Source organism: Ovis canadensis, chromosome 10 (assembly GCF_042477335.2).
Source record: "Ovis canadensis isolate MfBH-ARS-UI-01 breed Bighorn chromosome 10, ARS-UI_OviCan_v2, whole genome shotgun sequence".
Classification (NCBI taxonomy): Eukaryota; Metazoa; Chordata; class Mammalia; order Artiodactyla; family Bovidae; genus Ovis; species Ovis canadensis.
In genome coordinates, this window is record NC_091254.1 from 35,820,758 (window position 1) to 35,840,013 (window position 19,256).

At 43.2% G+C, this 19,256-nt stretch overlaps 1 protein-coding gene across 3 annotated transcripts in view; it reads right to left on the reverse strand.

Moving 5' to 3' along the window:
- The window catches only part of NEK5 (NIMA related kinase 5), a 62,155-nt gene extending 45,482 nt beyond the window's left edge, over nt 1-16,673 (reverse strand). For all 3 annotated transcript variants that reach the window (XM_069601451.1, XM_069601452.1, XM_069601449.1), the window contains exons 1-3: nt 16,580-16,673; nt 11,735-11,873; nt 4,495-4,591 (exon numbers count right to left, since the gene is read on the reverse strand). In XM_069601451.1, the coding sequence (XP_069457552.1) occupies nt 4,495-4,591; nt 11,735-11,851 (214 nt within the window). In that variant the 5' untranslated portion in view covers nt 11,852-11,873; nt 16,580-16,673. The remainder of the gene's footprint in view (nt 1-4,494; nt 4,592-11,734; nt 11,874-16,579) is intronic.
- Nucleotides 16,674-19,256: the final 2,583 nt, after the last annotated feature.

Consider the following 19,256-nt stretch of genomic DNA (forward strand, 5'->3'; position numbering starts at 1 on the left):
AACTGGAAATTATAAATTGCAGATGACGGGCACCTATAAAAGAAAGAATACTCAGAACTCCAGTAAGTGGATTCATAATCAAAGACAAGGCTTTGATCTTACATCAAAAGTCTGGCAAATGATTGTGCATTTACAGATTAAAATAAGTTTGTATGGTTTTCTGCTTCATCAGCTTTTTTCATTACCAAACAACTATTAGATGGGTTCTTATTAGGTTAAGGACTTCGATTAACTTGTTTGTTTCTCCCACTGGTTTGTGCCCTGAGGAGAGACTCCATACTTGGATCTTTTGCATTCCCTGTACCTGGCACATGGAAGGAGCTTAATAAAGGAATAGCACAAAATCAGGCTTGCCACCAACTGTTAATCTTTCTAGCATTTTGCTCTGTAGTTATTTGAGTATCCACTAAATGTCAGACTTTTCTTGCCAAATTCTATCATTTGCTACCTCTTTCTTTCAAGTAGCTTAAATCAACTTTAAAGGGGTTATCAGGGACATCCTGGATGGTCCAGTGGTTAAGACTCTGAGCTTCCAATGCAAGGGGCCAGAGTTTAATTCCTGGTCAGGAAACTAGCGCCCAAATGCTGCAACTAAAAGCTCACATACTGCAATGAAGAGATCCTGCAGGCTACAACTAAGACCCCATGAGGCCATATCAGTAAAATATATTCTTTAAAAAAGAATTTTAAAAAACAAACTACATAAGGTACTTATAGTTGTATTTACATTTATTGCCTGTCTAGCGCTAGTGTTAAAGAATCTGCCTGCCAATGCAGGAGACATAAGAGACACAGATTCAGTCCCTGGGTGGGGAAGATCCCCTGGAGGAGGAAATGGCAACCCACTCCAGTATTCTTGCCTGGAGAATCCCACAGACAGAGGAGCCTGGCAGGCTACAGTCCATGGGGTCGCAAAGAGTCGGTCACGACTGAAGCAACTTAGCACACAGCACCCCTCATTTTACCCCTGGAATGTGAACACCACAGCTGAAGAGCAGGTAGAACTCTCAGGTGACCCTAATGCACACACTCTGTGAACTCTCTCCCCTTGAGTGAGAACGGAACCTGTAAATACGGGATATCACTCTATCATTATATCACATTGCATAGCAAAGGGGATTTGCTGATATAATGAAAGTTACTAAGCAGCTGGCTTTGAGTTAATAGAAAAAGGAGATTATACACCTGGGCTTGACCTAATCACAAGCGCCACTTGAATCTGGATCTAGAAGTCAGAGCCACCATGCTGGAGAGGGCCTGTTGCAGGGGCCACGTGACAGGGAGGGAGGCTGGTCTCTAGCAGAAGACGACCACCCCCAGTTAACAGTCTGCAAGAAAGCCGACATCTCAGTCTTACAAGTGCAGTAAATGAAACCTCCCAACAACCTACATAAGCCTGGAAGAGAACTCTAGGCCTCGGGTGAGGGAGGTTGCAGACAGAGTTACCATCTTGATTTCAACTATGTGAGACCCTGTGCAGAGAATCCAGCTAAACCAGGCCCAGGCTTCTGGAAGAGCTAGAGAAATTGGGCAGCGCCTGTTTAAGCCACTACATTCCTGTTCGCTGGTTATACAGCAACGGAAAAGAGCAGTGTGGGGATGTGGACCCATTTTGCTCATTGATTTACCCCCAAGACCCAGGCTGTGTTCAGCCTATTGGAGGTACTTGATAAATATTTACTGAAGGAATTTAAGTGGAATTAACTGAGCCTGAAGGGGACTTCTCTGGTGGTCCAGAGGCTTATGACTCTGAGCTCCCAGTGAAGGGGGCCCAGGTTCAATTCCTGATCAGGGAACTAGAACCCACACACTTCAACTAAGAGTTCACATGCCACAACTAAGACCTAGCACAGCCAAATAAATACATATATAAGTATTTTTTTTTAATTTAGCCTTAAAATCTTCCTGCATTCTCCTTATTTTCCTCATGCTGCCTCAAACTTATAAAAAACTTCTACTTTCCATTGACAAACATGTAATGTACTAGAGCTGCAGCTCTTTTGTTTAGAGATGAGCTGTTGGAGGATAAACAAAGGCCTTCCCCATACTCTCTACAGCCAGGTGTTACCAAGACCTCTGAGGCTTTCAGACAAGCTCAGTGTTTCAAGTTCCAACAATCTGCCAGGCAAGACACAAAGGCATCACAATAGCTCTGGTTTTCCTAAACACAGGGGCGCTCTAGTTATGAAAAGGAAGAAGGGGTCATAAGAAATTTTAGGTTTAAAACATAAACAAAGTCAGGGAAGATTATTGATGCTGTAAAAAATGACCTCTCATTTGATAAGGGTATCCAGTGTAAACCAGCCTCAAATGTCCAATTCGCATGGTGTAAGGACAGACTCCACTCTCCTAAATGGTCCAGGCAGCCCAAGTAGTCATTCCAATAATGTGCCTGAGCACCTACTATGTGCCAGATGCTGAGCAGCAAGTGGTGAGCAAAAGAATCCATTCTGTTTCCTGTCTCAAAAGGAGACAAACATTAGACCAATTCCTAACATTGTACATGAATGGACACATTCACGGTACCGAAGTGCTGGCAAGATCCTGCACAGGGGACTGTAGCTTGGATTGTGCTCTCAGAGAAGGCCTGACAACGAGCGGAGACTTACCAGACGGAGAGAGCCACAGAAATAACCCACAGAGTGAGGGAAAGGAAGGCTGTTGTCTGGTGTCACTGTAGGAACCAAAGAACAGGAATAGAGGGCACCTTACTCAGTGGCTGCCCCTTAAAAGTTACTCGATACAACTCGGCTCCCTGCTCATGTGTACTGTCGACTCCCAGAGACCTCAGACGCGTCCTGAGCGGTCTTTTAGAGGCTGTACCCAGTTTTCATTTGTAAGAAACACAGACAGCTATTTTGGTTTTTTGTTGTTGTTGTTGTTTTTCTCCCCCAAATTATTAAAATTTTCTTTATTTATTTTTAATTAAAATTTTCTTTATTTATTTTTAACACCAAAAGCATTTTTATTGGGATATAGCTGATTCGGTAGTTTCAGGTGAACAGCAGAGGGACTCAGCCATACATATACATGAATTGAATCTACAGTTGGCTCAGAAAGCTATTTTGGATGCAGTGGTTTGATTTGTAAGAAACACAGTGCCCTGCAGAGTGCAGAAGCTCAAAAAATAGCTTTTAAATTTTGTTGACTGGGGCTTCCCTGGAGGTCCAGTGATTAAGACACTGCGTTTTCACTGCAAGGGTGTGGGTTCAATCCCTGGTCAGGGAACTAAGGCCCTACATGCCACAGTGAAGCAAAAAAAAAAAAGTACTGATTTTTATTAATACACCCCTGATGGTGCTTGAAGATATCTAGGTAACATCCCTGCTCTGTGAACTACTTCCAACCTCTGAATTCCAGTCCACACTGCCCGACCCCCTTACCCCTACCCCGTGCTGGGTGCCTGGTGAACTGTGGGGATATACAGCCCCAACACAGCCTGGAAACACCTGACATGCTGCCTGTGTTTACGGTCTGTCTCTTCCCACTACAGTGTAAGAGTCACAAAGGACAGGGGTTTTTGTTTGCTTTCTTTGTTCACAGATGTATTCCTGGTACCTAGAAAAATGCATACAGTAAGCACTCAGTAAATTTTTGTTAAGTGAATGAATGGTCTCTGACCATTGCTTTTTTCTTTTTTTTTTTTAACCTCTGGAGTCGAGTAACGGATGAAGGCAGAAGAAATGTACTCAGGTGCACAGAGGCGAAGGCTTGCTTCCTTCAAGTTTCCCCTCTATTCTGGCCAGCGGCTGGGCTGCCTCTCTGAAAGAGGACTGCACTGCGCCACTCACTGGCCCCGGACACATCAGCCCGTTCTCAGGGTTGGCTGAGTGTCTGCTTTGCACCCAGAACGCGAGCACATGGGAGCGGTAAGAAGCACGCCACATGCTAGCAGGGCTCTGAGAGTGAGGACGTGGTGGGCTCTGTGTCCTGCCCTTTCGTTCAGAACAGCCTGCTTCCTATCTGAGCTGCTCCTTCAGCTTTAAAATCCCCATCAGGGAATTCCCTGGCGAGACCAGTGGTTAGAACTTGGTGCTTTCACTGAGGCGGGCCCTGGTCAGGAAGATTCCTGGTTAGGGACAGCTAAGATCCCATAAGCTACGTGGTGTGGACAAAAAACATTCTTAATTTTTTGATTAAAACATAAAAAAGACCCCCCTCAACCACAGCCAACATGTAACATGAGTGAGACACAGATGGTATTCTTGTAGGCCACCGGAAGTTCTTACTGCAGCAAAGCTAAGACGACCATTATTAACTATTTGAGGGAGTAAAAATTAAAGACAGGTGGGAAAACTTAAGGAAATTTAGGAAAACTGTCTACAAAAACTCAGCAGAGTATAAATCAAGATGATGAAAAATAAATTTAAGTAAATGGGACAATGAATCCAGTCACAGAAATTAATTTATACACAGTTCTCAGGATCCTATCTTATATGGATATCTACATGCCGACACTTAATTAAAATACTTTAAGAATATAAGAAGTCAAACCTTGAAATGAATTGAAGAACGTTACAATGTTGGGATGTTTCATCTTTGCCAGAAGAATGACTTCTTTCTTGGAAGCTTCTTTTCCTTGGATGGGCATCTAAATTATATCAAGAGACAAAGCAGTCTATAAAGATAATTGCTTTCATGAATAGGCTTTCTGCTCACTGTCATCGAAAATTCTCCAAGATTTCACTGACTTTTAATGGCATTTCTGAAACTGATCTCTCAGTGGCAGGAAATGACCTTTCTAGAATTAAGAGTGTTCTGTATCTAGTCTACGGTTTGCCAGTGACAATCAGAAACAAGAAGATATTTCTGGTAAAGTTCTGCTGTGTTACAAGCTCAGTTGAATTGGTGTACTGTGTCAATTATTTTGGAAAAGGAAATGGCAACCCACTCCAGTATTCTTGCCTGGAGAATCCCATGGACTGAGGAGCCTGGTGGGCTACAGTCCACGGGATCGCAAAGAGCCAATTATTTAGTCATCTCAAGGAAAGTTATTTAAATATTTATCTTTCGGCAGCACAGTGAAAGTGAAGTCGCTCAGTCATGTCCGACTCTTTGCGATCCCGTGGACTGTAGTCCACCATGCTCCTCTGTCCATGGGATTTTCCAGGCAAGAGAACTGGAGTGGGTTGCCAAGAATTGGTTAAAAAAAAATGCAATGTTCCAGCAGCAATCACAGCTGAGAAGAAACAAATGAAATCTGAAAAAATTAAATGTCACACATCACATAAATCAGACCAGTAAAGTTCTATGTTAAGATTACTACATTTTTTGTTTTCAAATAAAATTTGTCTCTTGTGACTTCATTTTTGACTTGATATATTTTCTTTTCTTTTTTAAAAAACTAATTAATTTGCTTTTATTATTACCTTTCCTCCCAGTTTTATTGAGATATAATGACATATAGTACTGTATACTTTTAAGGTATATACCATAATGATTTGACTTACACACACCACAAAATAATTCGAACAATAAGTTTAGCAAACATCCATCATCATGTTAGGTGGGTAGAACAGGGAAAAGGAGTCCAAAATGGTGGTGGCTACAGATAAGGAAGGGAAAAGCCCTCGAAAATGAAACAGAAGAAGGTCTGAGGACCGGAGTGAGGAACTCAGGTAAAACAAGCAACACTCCTGGCTGGCCCAATTTACACAGGACAGGCCCAGGGAGAGAGAAACATATAAATAGAGGAGCCAAAGCCAGCTCTCTCTCTCTCTCCCGCGCTCTGGGGCGCTCTCCTCATGTCTTTAGATCGACGTGCCCTCACGCCTCGAAGATGGATTTTCCTGCTATCTTCTAAATAAAATAGAGCTGTAACACTGAGCTGTAACACTGATTTGTTTAAGAGCTATACCACGGTTCATTTGAGACCCGAGAGCTATAACACGGTCTATCCAAGACCTGAGAGCTGCGACACGCCGAGGGGGCTTTAATGTCCATCACTCCAAATCTTTGTTGTGACGAGACAAAGAATCGAGGAACACACATTCGCGTGACAATCACATATACATACAAAATTAGAGAAATAGAAAAATGATTTTTTTTAACCTTGTGACAATAGTGCAGGATTTACTCTCTTAACAACTTTCATACATAACAAACAGCAGTGTTAATTCTACTTACCATGCTGTACATTACATCTGTAGTTCTTACTTATTTTATAACTGGAAGTTTGTACCTGTTGACCACCTTCATCCAACTCTCCCTCCCCATACCACAATTTTGATCTAATTGACCTATAACACTATGTCAGTTTTCACCACATAACATAGTGATTTAAACTTTCTATGCATTTCAAAGTGACCTTCATTAGTTACCGTCTGTCACTATATGAAGATATTATATAATTACTCACTATGTTCCCCATGCTGTACATTTCATACATATAATTCCTTTATTTTGCAACTGGAGGTTTATACCTCTTAATCTCCCTCACCTATTTCTCTCCTGCCCTCACTCCCTGATGTATCTTCTTATTCTATTACTCATCTATGGACAATATTTTTCAAATGTTTTGGTGCCAGTCACAGTGGCCACATCTCATTTCTACCTTTTCTTCCCCATTCTCGATACCTCATCGTTTCTACGCTGACTTCTGGTCCGGCTGTCCCACCCTCCGGGTCACTGGTCGTCTCCACTGTTCCCTCTGTAGCGACCTTCAACATTTGGCTCACACATAATGTGTGAGTTCCCCGATTTCCCATCCTCATTTAGATTTAACAATTAAAAAAAAAAAGTTAACATTCTCAATCCAAGCTTTACTGTCTCCTAGTTACGTATCATTCAGTAAATTACTTAAGTCTTCTGAGCTTCAGTTCCTTTCTCCCCAGTTTAAACTGCATAACTAGTACATATGAATTTCAAAATAAAAATAACTGAATTATGCCTACTGGGTGAACAGACTTAGCTACTTAACTACGTTAATTTATAACTACTATTTTTTCAAAAGAATATTATAAACAAAATTGAAAGGAAAGCATAGGCATAGAACTGCATTTTTATAGTTAGGTAAAAATACTGACAATATGTATGACAGATTCTTGTATTTATAACAATTAAGGAGTTCTGGCAAATCAAAAAAAAAGAAAGAAAAAAAAAAGCAACTATGTATTCCAATAGAAATAAGGGAAAATACATGACTAGACAACTCTCAAAAAAATAAAAGAAGTTAAAAATGGCTCAGAAATAGAAAGATTCAACCTCACTCAGTAGTCAGAAGAAAAAAGACTAAAACAAAATTTAATATAATGTTTCATCTGTGAAATTGGTGAAGACAAAAGAATGTTAATACCCATAGTTAACCAGAAAGCAGAAAATGGCACTCGTATATTTCTGGGGTAAATATTTATATAAGATGGTAAAAAATCTTTCCAGGAAAACAACTTTTTAATGTCTAAAAGAGACTTTAAAATGCTCCTATTTTTAACTTATTAATGCTTCTAGAAATTTATCCAAAGAATATAATCAGAAACGTATGTCCCCAAATGTTCTCATACAAAAGCCTTCATTACAGTGCTTTACTATTAGGTTTTTTATTATTAGTTTTCAATTAACAATATATACTTATGATTTGAAAAAATATTTTAAGTCAGATAGAAGTGAATAAGATAAAAGTTAAAACTTCCTCCTCTCCTTCCAACTGATTCCTTAAAAGTAATTGCTGTAAATTGTTAGACCTTTTTATTTAATGTACATGTAGATAAACATAAATACACAGTTTGCTTAAGAAAAGTAACTTATTCTATATATTAAATGCTATTTAATCATAGCAAAAAACCAAGTAATATAATTATCTGAAAATAGAGTTAGATAAATTATGGTACAATATTTTGAACCTAATGTCACACTATGCAGTCATCAACAATCCAGGGAAGAACAGTGTTACAGCAGAAAGAGCAGGGGAAGAGTTAGAAGGGTCTGTTGGTCACTAAGCAAATCACTTAACCTCCTTGAGCCCCACCCCTTTCACCTGAACAATGAGGATAATGAGATCCATCTTTTAGGGTTGTTGTGAGGATTAAATAGATTAATATAAGTAAAACACTTGAGATAACATGACTTATGCTAGGTGTCCACTACTACTGTAAACATTTGATGTTACTCTATGAGAACATTTTATTACATGAAAACACTGAAATGAGAAAATGTTTACAATATACTAAGGGTAAAGGCTGATATAAAAGAGTATATCCAACATGACATCAATCATTCTAATACAGTCTAATAACTTATAAGTACATTTATGCATTAAAGTAGCCTGGAGAGAAGTTCACCATAATGTTAACAGTGATAAAGAGAGGAGTTGTGATTTTTTATTCTCCTCTAAATAGTCTTATTTTTCCCTACAGTTTTTTTCAAAATTTCTTCAATGAATATTTTAATGTTCACAATAAAAAGGATACATTTTTGAAGGCAAGATATAAAAGAATATGCTTGATAATGGTAGGATGATAAGAGAAAATACATAGCTTTTTGGTACCTGTTAAAAAAAACTCGCAATTTAAGTTCTGGAGTCTAGAGTTTGTTTCATGGAGAGGCGCTGGAGAGCTGAGAAGATATGTAAATTTCTCTAGATAAGAATGAAAAACTACAATAGGGTCATATAACTTCTACTTATTTACAGCATGGAGACTAGGGTCTTCACGAGTGAAAAAATTCAGTGCTCTATTAGAAATATATAAAGTCAGTTTGTTTATATATACTAAAGAATAACAGAGATGTTAAAAACGCATTAATATATATTTCTATAGAGGATTCACCTCCCACATGGCTTTTTCTTTACTTAGAATTTAAATGGTTTTATAATTTTTAACACTGGTGCTTTTGACACCAAAGAATTGATGCTTTTCAACTGTGGTGTTGGAGAAGATTCTTGAGAGTCCCTTGCACTGCAAGGAGATCCAAACAGTCAATCTTAAAGGAAATCAGTCCTGAATATTCATTGGAAGGACTGATGCTGACGCTGAAACTCCAATACTTGGCCACCTGATGTGAAGAGCTGACTCAGTGGAAAAGACCCTGATGCTGGGAAAGATTGAAGGCGGGAGGAGAAGGGGACAACAGAGGATGAGATGGTTGGATGGCATCAGAGTCCATGAGGTCACAAAGAGTCGGACATGACTGAGCAACTGAACTGATAATTTCTAAGACGCCTGCTCCTTGGAAGAAAAACTATGACAAATCTAGACAGCATACTAAAAAGCAGAGATATAATTTTGCTGACAAAAAAATGTATAGTCAAAGCTATGGGTTTTCCAGTAGTCATGTACGGATGTGAGAGTTGGACCATAAAGAAGGCTGAGGGTCGAAGAATTTATGCTTTCGAACTGCAGTGCTGGAGAAGACTCTTGAGAGTCCCTTGGACTGCAAGGAAATGAAATTAGTCAATCCTAAAAGAAAAAACCCTGAATATTCATTGGAAGGACCGATGCTGAACCTGAAGCTCCAATACTTTGGCCACCTGATTCGAAAAGCCAACTCATTGGAAAAGATCCATTGAAGGCAAAAAGAGAAGGGGGCAACAGAGGATGAAATGGTTGGATGGCATCATCGACTTACTGAACATGATTTGAGCAAACTCCAGGACATAGTGAAGGACAGGGAAGCCTGGCATGCTGCAGTTCATTGGGTCGCAAAGAGTCAGACACAACTGAGCAATTGAACAGCAACAACAAAGTATGTACCAGCTTAACAACAGAGCTGGAAGGCCTCAAGTATCTATGCACTGAATTATCAATCCAATAAGGGTTTACTGAACCGCTGCAGGTGCGAAGCATTCTTAGCTGCTGTTTGGAATACCAAGATGAAAAAGACATGGATTCTGCCTGCAAAGAGCATAAAGTTTGGAGAAGATACAAAATAAACAGCTAAAGCACAGCAAAGTAGAAAACATTCAGTATCATAACAGCATTAAGAATAAAATCTAGGGAGTTGACAAAGAAAGAGAGATTACTTAGAATGGGAAAGTCCTGGAAACTCTCCTAGGGCTCAGCCCTAAACAAGTCGAGTCTTGTTGGGCAGGCAAAAACCTTCTTGGACGAAAGAGCCCCTTGGGCAAGCACAGAGGCTGGAGTGGGAGGGATCTATATGTAGGAAAAAAGAAGAGGATGTGAAGAGGAGGTTGAAATGAAATTTGCGAACAAATCAGAGAGGGCTGTCAAAGCTAATCTTCAGAGTGAACTGATACAAAAGCATAAGGCAAAAATCATAACCCCATATTCCATCTAGATGAGACTATCCAGTATGTTTCTTATACCTGTGGGAATATATCTGTGGGAATATACATACCTATAAACAGAGAGAACACATGTATTTTTACAAAAATTGCATCATTCTAACATGTTGTTGTTCAGTCGCCCAGTCATGTCCGACTCTTTGTGACCCCATGGACTGCAGCACACTAGGCCTCCCCGTCCCTCACCATCTCCCAAAGTTTGCCCAAGTTCACGTCCACTGCATCAGTGATGCCATCCATCCATCTCATCCTCTGATGCCCTCTTCTCCTTCTACCCTCTATCTTTCCCAGCATCAGGGAAAGAATGAAGGCAGATGCCCTCTTTTTCAGTGAGTCCGCTGTTCACATCAGGTGGCCATTCTACACATACTATTTTCTTAATTAGCAAAAGTTTCTAGGGAATTTAGCCAAAATAATTCCTCTTAAACTAAATATATTTAATTATTCTCCAAAAATACCAGATTAATAATAATATATGGTTTCCTTCCATTCCTTCAATGCATTTCGTAAATATTTTTGAGCAACATTCTTGAGCAATATTATGTGCCAGCATGGTTCTGCATGCTAGAGGAGACAGATAAGAAATAAATGAACAGAGTAATCCCAGATCATTGTAAACGCTACTCAGAAAATAAACCAGGCTGTTGTGATAAGGAGTGATTAAAGTCAGGGAGTTGTCTTAGATAGGATGTTTGGGGAAGTTCTCCTTGTGGCTGCTACTGCTAAGTCGCTTCAGTTGTGTCCGACTCTGTGCGACCCCATAGACATCAGCCCAACAGGCTCCCCCGTCCCTGGGATTCTCCAGGCAAGAACACTGGAGTGGGTTGCCATTTCCTTCTCCAATGCATGAAAGTGAAAAGTGAAAGTGAAGTCACTCAGTTGTGTCGGATTCTTCGAGACCCCATGGACTGCAGCCTACAGGCTCCTCCATCCATGGGATTTTCCAGGCAAGAGTACTGGAGTGGGGTGCCATTGCCTCCTCCTTGTGGAGGTGACCTGTATTAGGAGTGACAGAGGAAATGCGCCACCCTTGTGCAAAATAGAGGAGTCAGAGCTAGGGAGGAGGGGCCTCCCATAGACATGCCATAGGATATTTTAAAAAGATGTTATCATGTAAGGAGTACCATAGTAGACAGGGTGATAACATTGTTTTTTCTTTTCTTTTGAAAAAAAAAAAAAATCATTTCAAACTTCCCTGTTGGTCCAGTGGTTAAGACTCCCTGCTTACACTGCAGGAGGCACGGGTTCAATTCCCGGTGGGGGAAAATAAGATCCCTCATGATGACAGTTGCAGCCAAAAAGTAAAATAAAAATTTAAAATAAAAACAAGATCACTGGTTGCTGTTTGGGCAATGGATTTAGAAGACGGAACAAACAAAAGTCAACTCATATTTGTTTAAAAAAAAAAGAAAAAGATGCATTTCTTGACAAATTGGATTAAAAGCCAGCTGAATATAGCACTGAAAGTGAACAGGAATTGTAACTTCTTAACTTTACCTTTTCAAAATTGATCTCTTTTATAACACAGGGCTCGCTATCTGATTTCCTTTTGGCCAAGTACGCTTTCCCAAAGGCACCTTCCCCAATGGCTTTAATCATGTCATATTGATCCATGGTCTCCAATCCATAGAGTTACCTGAAATGAGAGCAATGAAATTTTATTGCACATGAACTCAGAAAATTGACCACTACAATGTAACAGAACTTGTTTTGCTAAAACTTTCATTCTAATTTTGCCAAGACGAAATCATCTAACTTTCCTTGTGGCTACAGGTAAAACTTTCTTCCAAGGAGTAAGCGTCTTTTAATTTCATGGCTGCAGTCACCATCTGCAGGGATTTTGGAGCCCAAAAAAATAAGGTCTGACACTGTTTCCCTATCTATTTCCCGTGAAGTGATGGGACCAGATGCCATGATCTTCGTTTTCTGAATGTTGTGCTTGATGCCAACATTTTCACTCTCCTCTTTCACTTTCATCAAGAGGCTTTTTAGTTCCTCTTCACTTTCTGCCATAAGGGTGGTGTCATCTGCATATCTGAGGTGATTGAGATTTCTCCCAGCAATCTTGATTCCAGCTTGTGCTTCTTCCAGCCCAGCATTTCTCATGATGTACTCTGCATAGAAGTTAAATAAGCAGGGTGACAATATACAGCCTTGACATACTCCATTCCTGATTTGGAACCAGTCCATTGTTCCATGGCCTGTTCTAACTGTTGCTTCCTGACCTGCATACAGATTTCTCAAGAGGCAGGTCAGGTGGTCTGGTATGCCCATCTCTTTCAGAATTTTCCACTGTTTATTGTGATCCATACAGTCAAAGGCTTTGGCATAGTCAATAAAGCAGAAATAGATGTTTTTCTGGAACTCTTGCTTTTTCGATGATTCAGTGGATGCTGGCAATTTGATCGCTGGTTCCTCTTCCTTTTCTAAAACCAGCTTGAACATCTGGAAGTTCACGGTTCACGTATTGCTGAAGTCTGGCTTGGAGAATTTTACTTACTCCTTGGAAGAAAAGTTATGACCAACCTAGACAGCATATTGAAAAGAGACATTACTTTGCCAACAAAGGTCCGTCTAGTCAAGGCTATGGTTTTTCCAGTGGTCATGTATGGACGTGAGAGTTGGACTGTGAGGAAGGCTGAGCACCGAAGAATTGATGCTTTTGAACTGTGGTGTTGGAGAAGACTCTTGAGGGTCCCTTGGACTGCAAGGAGATCCAACCAGTCCATCCTAAAGGAGATCAGCCCTGGGATTTCTTTGGAAGGAATGATACTAAAGCTGAAGCACCAGTACTTTGGCCACCTCATGAGAAGAGTTGACTCATTGGAAAAGACTCTGATGCTGGGAGGGATTGGGGGCAGGAGGAGAAGGGGACAACAGAGGATGAGATGGCTGGATGGCATCACGGACTCGATGGACGCGAGTCTGAGTGAACTCCGGGAGTTGGTGATGGACAGGGAGGCCTGGTGTGCTGTGATTCATGGGGTCGCAAAGAGCTGGACACAACTTAGCGACTGAACTGAACTGAGCTGAACTGAACAAGTAAAACGATCAAAGTGAGACAGAGCAGGCCCGGGGGTCAGACTTGGGCTACAGTTCACATTTGATACAACCTAGTGTGGTGATCTTGGGCAAGTCACTTAACTTCATAAAACCTCACTTTCCTAATTTCTAAAGTGGAAATAACCATTCCTGTTTTTCAAGTTTGTTCTGAGAAAGAAAAACATAATATCCTGATCTTGGCACCTCTAGGAAGCACAAAGCTTCTGCTTTGTGTGGTTTTACAGTTGCCTTTCTCAAAGGGGAAGCACTGCCCCCTATGGGACAGTTTGGAAACTTCCAGAGTTTTTCCTGTTGGCAGAGATGGGAGAGGCAGATACTACCTCATTTTGAGGCCATTGGCCTCCCTGATGACTTAGACGGTAAAGAATCCGCCCGCAGTGCTGGAGACCTGGGTTTGATCCCTGGGTTGGGAAGATCCCCTGAAGAAGGGAAAAGCAACCCACTCCAGTCGCAAAGAGTCAGACACGACTGAGTGGCTAAGCAAAGCACAGCAAGGTCTGAGATAGGACTTCCCAGGTGGCTCAGTGATAAAGAATCCACCTACCAATGCAGGAGACACAGAGGATGTGGGTTCAGTTTCTGGGTCGGGAGGATCCCCTGGAGTAGGAGATGGCAACGCATTCCAGTAACCTTGCCTGGAAAATTCCAGGGACAGAGGAGGATAGCGGGATACAGCCCACAGGGTAGCAAAGAGTTGGACACGACTGAGCACACACACGAGGTCTGAGATACTAAGATTCTGTGATGCAAGGGACGGCCCTGCATAGTAAAGGATTATCCGGCAGCCTCACCACCTTAGAACGTCTCCGAACACATTCGTGTGCACGGAAAAATCGGTTTATAACTGTCTGTGGCTATTACCAAACTATTTTACATCTAAATGCAAAATACGTCTAGTGCAATTTTAATTAATACTGAATTTTCAGGGAATGCAACTACGTGTCAACTGAGGCTTGATTGGACCTTGGTTTGCTCAGATATTTACGAAGAACTGTTCACCTTTTTGGAAAAATCATTCCTCCACTGGCCAGACTGCTCCTGGGAGCAGAGATCTAAAAGTCTGTGGCTGTTCTTGGCAGGTGACTCCCTGCTCCTTCACTCCTGCTTCTAATGTGGTAGTACCAAGCACTGGCAGACTGAAATATGGACTTGATAATAAAGACAGGCACTATGGCATTCAGACTCATCTGATAAGATGCAGAATGGCAAGAGGCCCCAAAAGCCCCATCCATGCCTACTGGGTCAGTTACCTTCAGTTTTTAATATAAGGCCTGAAATTCCTTTTGGCACTTAAGCTCCTTTGGTTTGGGTTTGTCATCCTCAGCCCAGGATCCTAGCTTCTTGAGAGGGGAAGATGAATTCCCCCTGGGTGGTAAGTGGGGTGATCCCTTCTCCTCTACTGTCTCCTGGGAAACACTGTGCTTATAACACAGACACACCCTCGATAGCCCGTGGGCAAGAAGATGGGCCAGTGAGTCCCTTCGGGTTGTTTCTTTTCTTTTTAATTTATTTTCTATTTTCTATTTAATTTATTTATTGTGGCTGTGCTGGGTCTTCGGTGCCACGTGGGTTTTCCTCTAGTTGCAGAAGGCAGCGGCCACTCTACAGCGGCGGTGCACAAGCCTCTCACTACAGTGGCCTCTCTCGTTGCGGAGCACAGGCTCCAGCGCACCTGAGCGTCAGTACTTGCAGATCCCAGGGCTCTACAGCACAGGCTCAGGAGTTCTGACTGACGGGTTTTGACTGCTCCCCAGCATGTGGGATCCTCCAGGGCCAGGGAGGTGAAACCGTTTACCTCCGATTAAGACTCACACCCATGTGGCTGGGACTCAAACTCAGCCAAAACCCACGGTACCTGGTTTCAGGACCTAATGAAGCTCAGGTTCTTGATGCCTCATCCGCTGAAAGAATTCAGTGAGAGACAAAGTGATAGGTAAGAAGTGGATTTATTCAGACACAGAGAAGCACACTCCACAGAAGCACACTCCACTGCAGAGGGCAAGTGCAGCCACAAAATGTGGTGTGATTAGTTTTTATAGGCTGGGTAAGATATGCTAATGAGTGGGAGGATTATTCCAACTACTTTTGGGAAGGGGCAGAGATTTCCAGGATTTGGGCCACCACCCACTCCTTGGTCTTTTGACAGTGCCTATGGCTTCCCTGGTGGCTCAGAGGTTAAAGCGTCTGCCTCCAATGCTGGAGACTTGGGTTTGATCCCTGGGTCAGGAAGATCCCCTGGAGAAGGAAATGGCAACCCACTCCAGTATTCTTGCCTGGAGAATCCCATGGACTGAGGACCCTGGTGGGCTGCAGTCCACGGAGTCACAAAGAGTTGGACACGACTGAGTGACTTTACTTACTTTTTTGGGGAACTGTCACGGCACCTCTGGGTGTGTCATTTCACTTGCTGATTGAGGATCAAGGTCTAGTCCTGTCTGCCAGCTTGTCCCATTTGACTCTAATCGGTTTTATGTTGTGTCCTTGGGCTATGTCATTCTTTCAAAAGTTATGCCCTGCTCCTTTCTCTCCTGTTACAGAGGGACCAATCCCTCTCCTGCATTTGCAGGCCACTGAGCCACAAGGGGAGCTCCATAGGGCTGTTTCTGAACTGTCTTTGGCAGGTCCTGGAGGCCCAGGACTTGGCTCTGATCACCTCCCAACTCTCTGAAATCTGCCTGGTCTGGCGCCCCTCTGCCAGCCACCAGCCTTGGGGGCTTCGGGTAAACTGTTCCATTCCTTTCTCCCATTAGACTGTGGTAGCCACTACTTTCTTTGTATCTCAGAAGGCAAAGATTCTGCCCTGAGCAGACAGGTTATGCTTCTGAGTAATCTGTGTCAGTATAGGAAGAGGGGACGATTCCGGGTATAGAGTGGGAGCCTGCTTCGCAGCCAGGGGAGGCTGGGGACACCTGAGGGCCCGGTGTTGAGGGAGGCGGCCGCGGAATGGGAACTTAGAGCCACCAGCGTGGGAACTGAGCGACCGAGAGGCGCCCGCCCAGGAGGCACCAGCGCGTGGAAGCCCGTAAGTTTCGTGGTGGGGGAAAAATCTCGCTCCGTTAAGAACACTCCGGGTGGCGGCGGGCTGGAGGGCTGCAGACCTCCGAGGAGCCAGGAGCCTGGAGCGCCGCGCGTTGCCATGGAGACCGACGCGGCGCTGGACCCGAGGCAGCTCCCCAGCCGAGCGCGCCTTCCCAGGCGGGGGCTCCACCTTTCCCAACGGCTCCTGGAGGCCTGGGGGGCAGCTCCGGGTCCAGACTGAGGGCGCCGCCCGTTGCTTACCTGCTTCGAGCGAGAGAAGCGTCCTGGGTGGAGCAGGGTTCCCCGGGCCACGGCGCCTCGGGGCGGGCTGCCAGGGCGGAGCTGCGCGCGGGACGGGCGGGGCGCCGGGCGCGAGCCTCTACAAGGTCCACCCGGAAGAGGGCCCGGGGCCGGGGAGTTTGCTCGGTTGCTTTAGGTCCGGACGCCTCTGCTAACACTCCACAAGCATTCGGCTCTCGCCTGCTGAAGGTGTACCAGATGCTTTGCATATATTATTTCTATACTTTGCAACAACCGAGCAGTAAGGTAGTTTTACAATTGAGTTTTCCCCAGTTTTAGAATTGAGCGGGATTTGGAAAACTCAGCAGTGGCCGCAGGACTGGAAAAGGGCAGTTTTCATTCAAATCCCAAAGAAAGGCAAAGCCAAAGAATGCTCCAAATACCGCACAATTGCACTCATCTCCCACGCTAGCAAAGTAATGCTCAAAATTCTCTAAGCCAGGCTTCAGCAATACGTGAACCATGAACTTCCAGATGTTCAAGCTGGTTTTAGAAAAGGAAGAGGAACCAGAGATCAAATTGCCAGCATCCACTGGATCATCGAAAAAGCAAGAGAGTTCCAGAAAAATATCTACTTCTGCTTTATTGACTATGCCAAAGCCTTTGACTGTGTGGATCACAATAAACTGTGGAAAATTCTAAAAGAGATAGATATACCAGACCATCTGAGCTGCCTCTTGAAAAACCTATATGCAGGTCAGGAAGCAACAGTTAGAACTGGACATGGAACAACAGACTGGTTCCGAATGGGAAAAGGAGTACGTCAAGGCTGTATATTGTCACCCTGCTTATTTAACTTCTATGCAGAGTACATCATGAGAAACGCTGGGCTGGAAGAAGCACAAGCTGGAATCAAGATTGCTGGGAGAAATATCAATCACCTCAGATATGCAGATGACACCACCCTTATGGCAGAAAGTGAAGAGGAACTAAAAAGCCTCTTGATGAAAGTGAAAGAGGAGAGTGAAAAAGTTGGCTTCAAGCTCAACATTCAGAAAACGAAGATCATGGCATCTGGTCCCATCACTTCATGGGAAATAGATGGGGAAACAGTGGAAACAGTGTCAGACTTTATTTGGGGGGCTCCAAAATCATTGCAGATGGTGACTGCAGCCTTGAAATTAAAAGACACTTATTCCTTGGAAGGAAAGTTATGACCAACCTAGACAGCATATTAAAAAGCAGAGACATTACTTTGCCAACAAAGGTCCATCTAGTCAAGGCTATGGTTTTTCCAGTAGTCATCTATGGATGTGAGAGTTGGACTATAAAGAAAGCCGAGCACTGAAGAGTTAATGCTTTTCAACTGTAGTGTTGAAGACTCTTGAAAGTCCCTTGGACAGCAAGAAGATCCAACCAGTCCATCCTAAAGGAAATCAATCCTGAATATTCATTGGAAGGACTGATGCTGATGCTGAAAATCCAATACTTTGGCCACCTGATGGGAAGAACTGACTCATTGGAAATGACCCTGATGCTGGGAAGAATTGAAGGTGGGAGGAGAAGGGGACGACAGAGGATGAGATGGTTGGATGGCATCATGGCATCACTCATGGACATGAGTTTGAGCAAGCTCCAGGAGTTGGCTATGGACAGAGAAGCCTGGTGTGCTGCAGTCCATAGGGTGGCAAAGAGTTGGACACGACTAAGCGACTGAACTGAACTGAACTGAATTTACCTTGATTCATGGGCCTACCATTCCGGGTTCCTATGCAACATTGTTCTTTATAGCATCGGACTTTACTTCCGTCACCAGCCACATCCACAACTGGGCATTGTTTTTGCTTTGGCTCAGCCTCTTCATTCTTTCTGGAGCTATTTCTCCAGTGTTCTCCAGTATCATATTAGGCACTGAATGACCTGGGGAGTTCGTCTTTCAGTGTCACATCTTTTTGCCTTTTCATACTGTTCATGGGGTTCTCAAGCCAAGAATACTGAAGTGGTTTGCCATTCCTTTCTCCAGTGGACCATGTTTTTTCAGAACTCTCCACCATGACCTGTCCATCTTGAGTGTTCCACATGGCATGGCTCATAGTTTCATTGAGTTGGTCAGGGCTGTGATCCATGTAATTAGTTTGGCTTGTTTTCTGTGATTGTGATTTTCATTCTGTCTGCCCTCTGGTGGATAAGAGGCTTGTGGAAGCTTCTTGATGGGAGGGACTGGCTGTAGGGCAATCTGGGTCTTGGTCTGATGGGCAGGGCCTTGCTCAGTAAATCTTTAATCCAATTTTCTATTGATGGGTGGGGCTGTCTTCCCTCCCTGTAGTTTGGCCTCATTACCCCCAGGTCGGGGTAATGGTGACCTCCTTCAAAAGGACTTATGCCAGCAGCTCCCAGGTCTATTGTATTCAGTGCCCCCGGGCCTGCAGCAGGCCTCTGTTGACCCCTGCTTCCACCAGAACCTCCTGGAAACTTACAGGCAAGTCTGGCTGATAGACTTCAAGATAGTGATTTAAAAAAAAAAAAGAGCTAACCTAAGTCATTCTGGAAAATGGTGTTTTGACTAGAAAGGGTAAGGCTAAAGACAATAGGAGCAAGACATAAACTTTGTATTTTAGTTGGTAAATTGTTCTTCACAGGGGTGAGGGTTAACAATTTGGAAACTGCTTTATATGCATACTGGAGTTGAACAACTGAG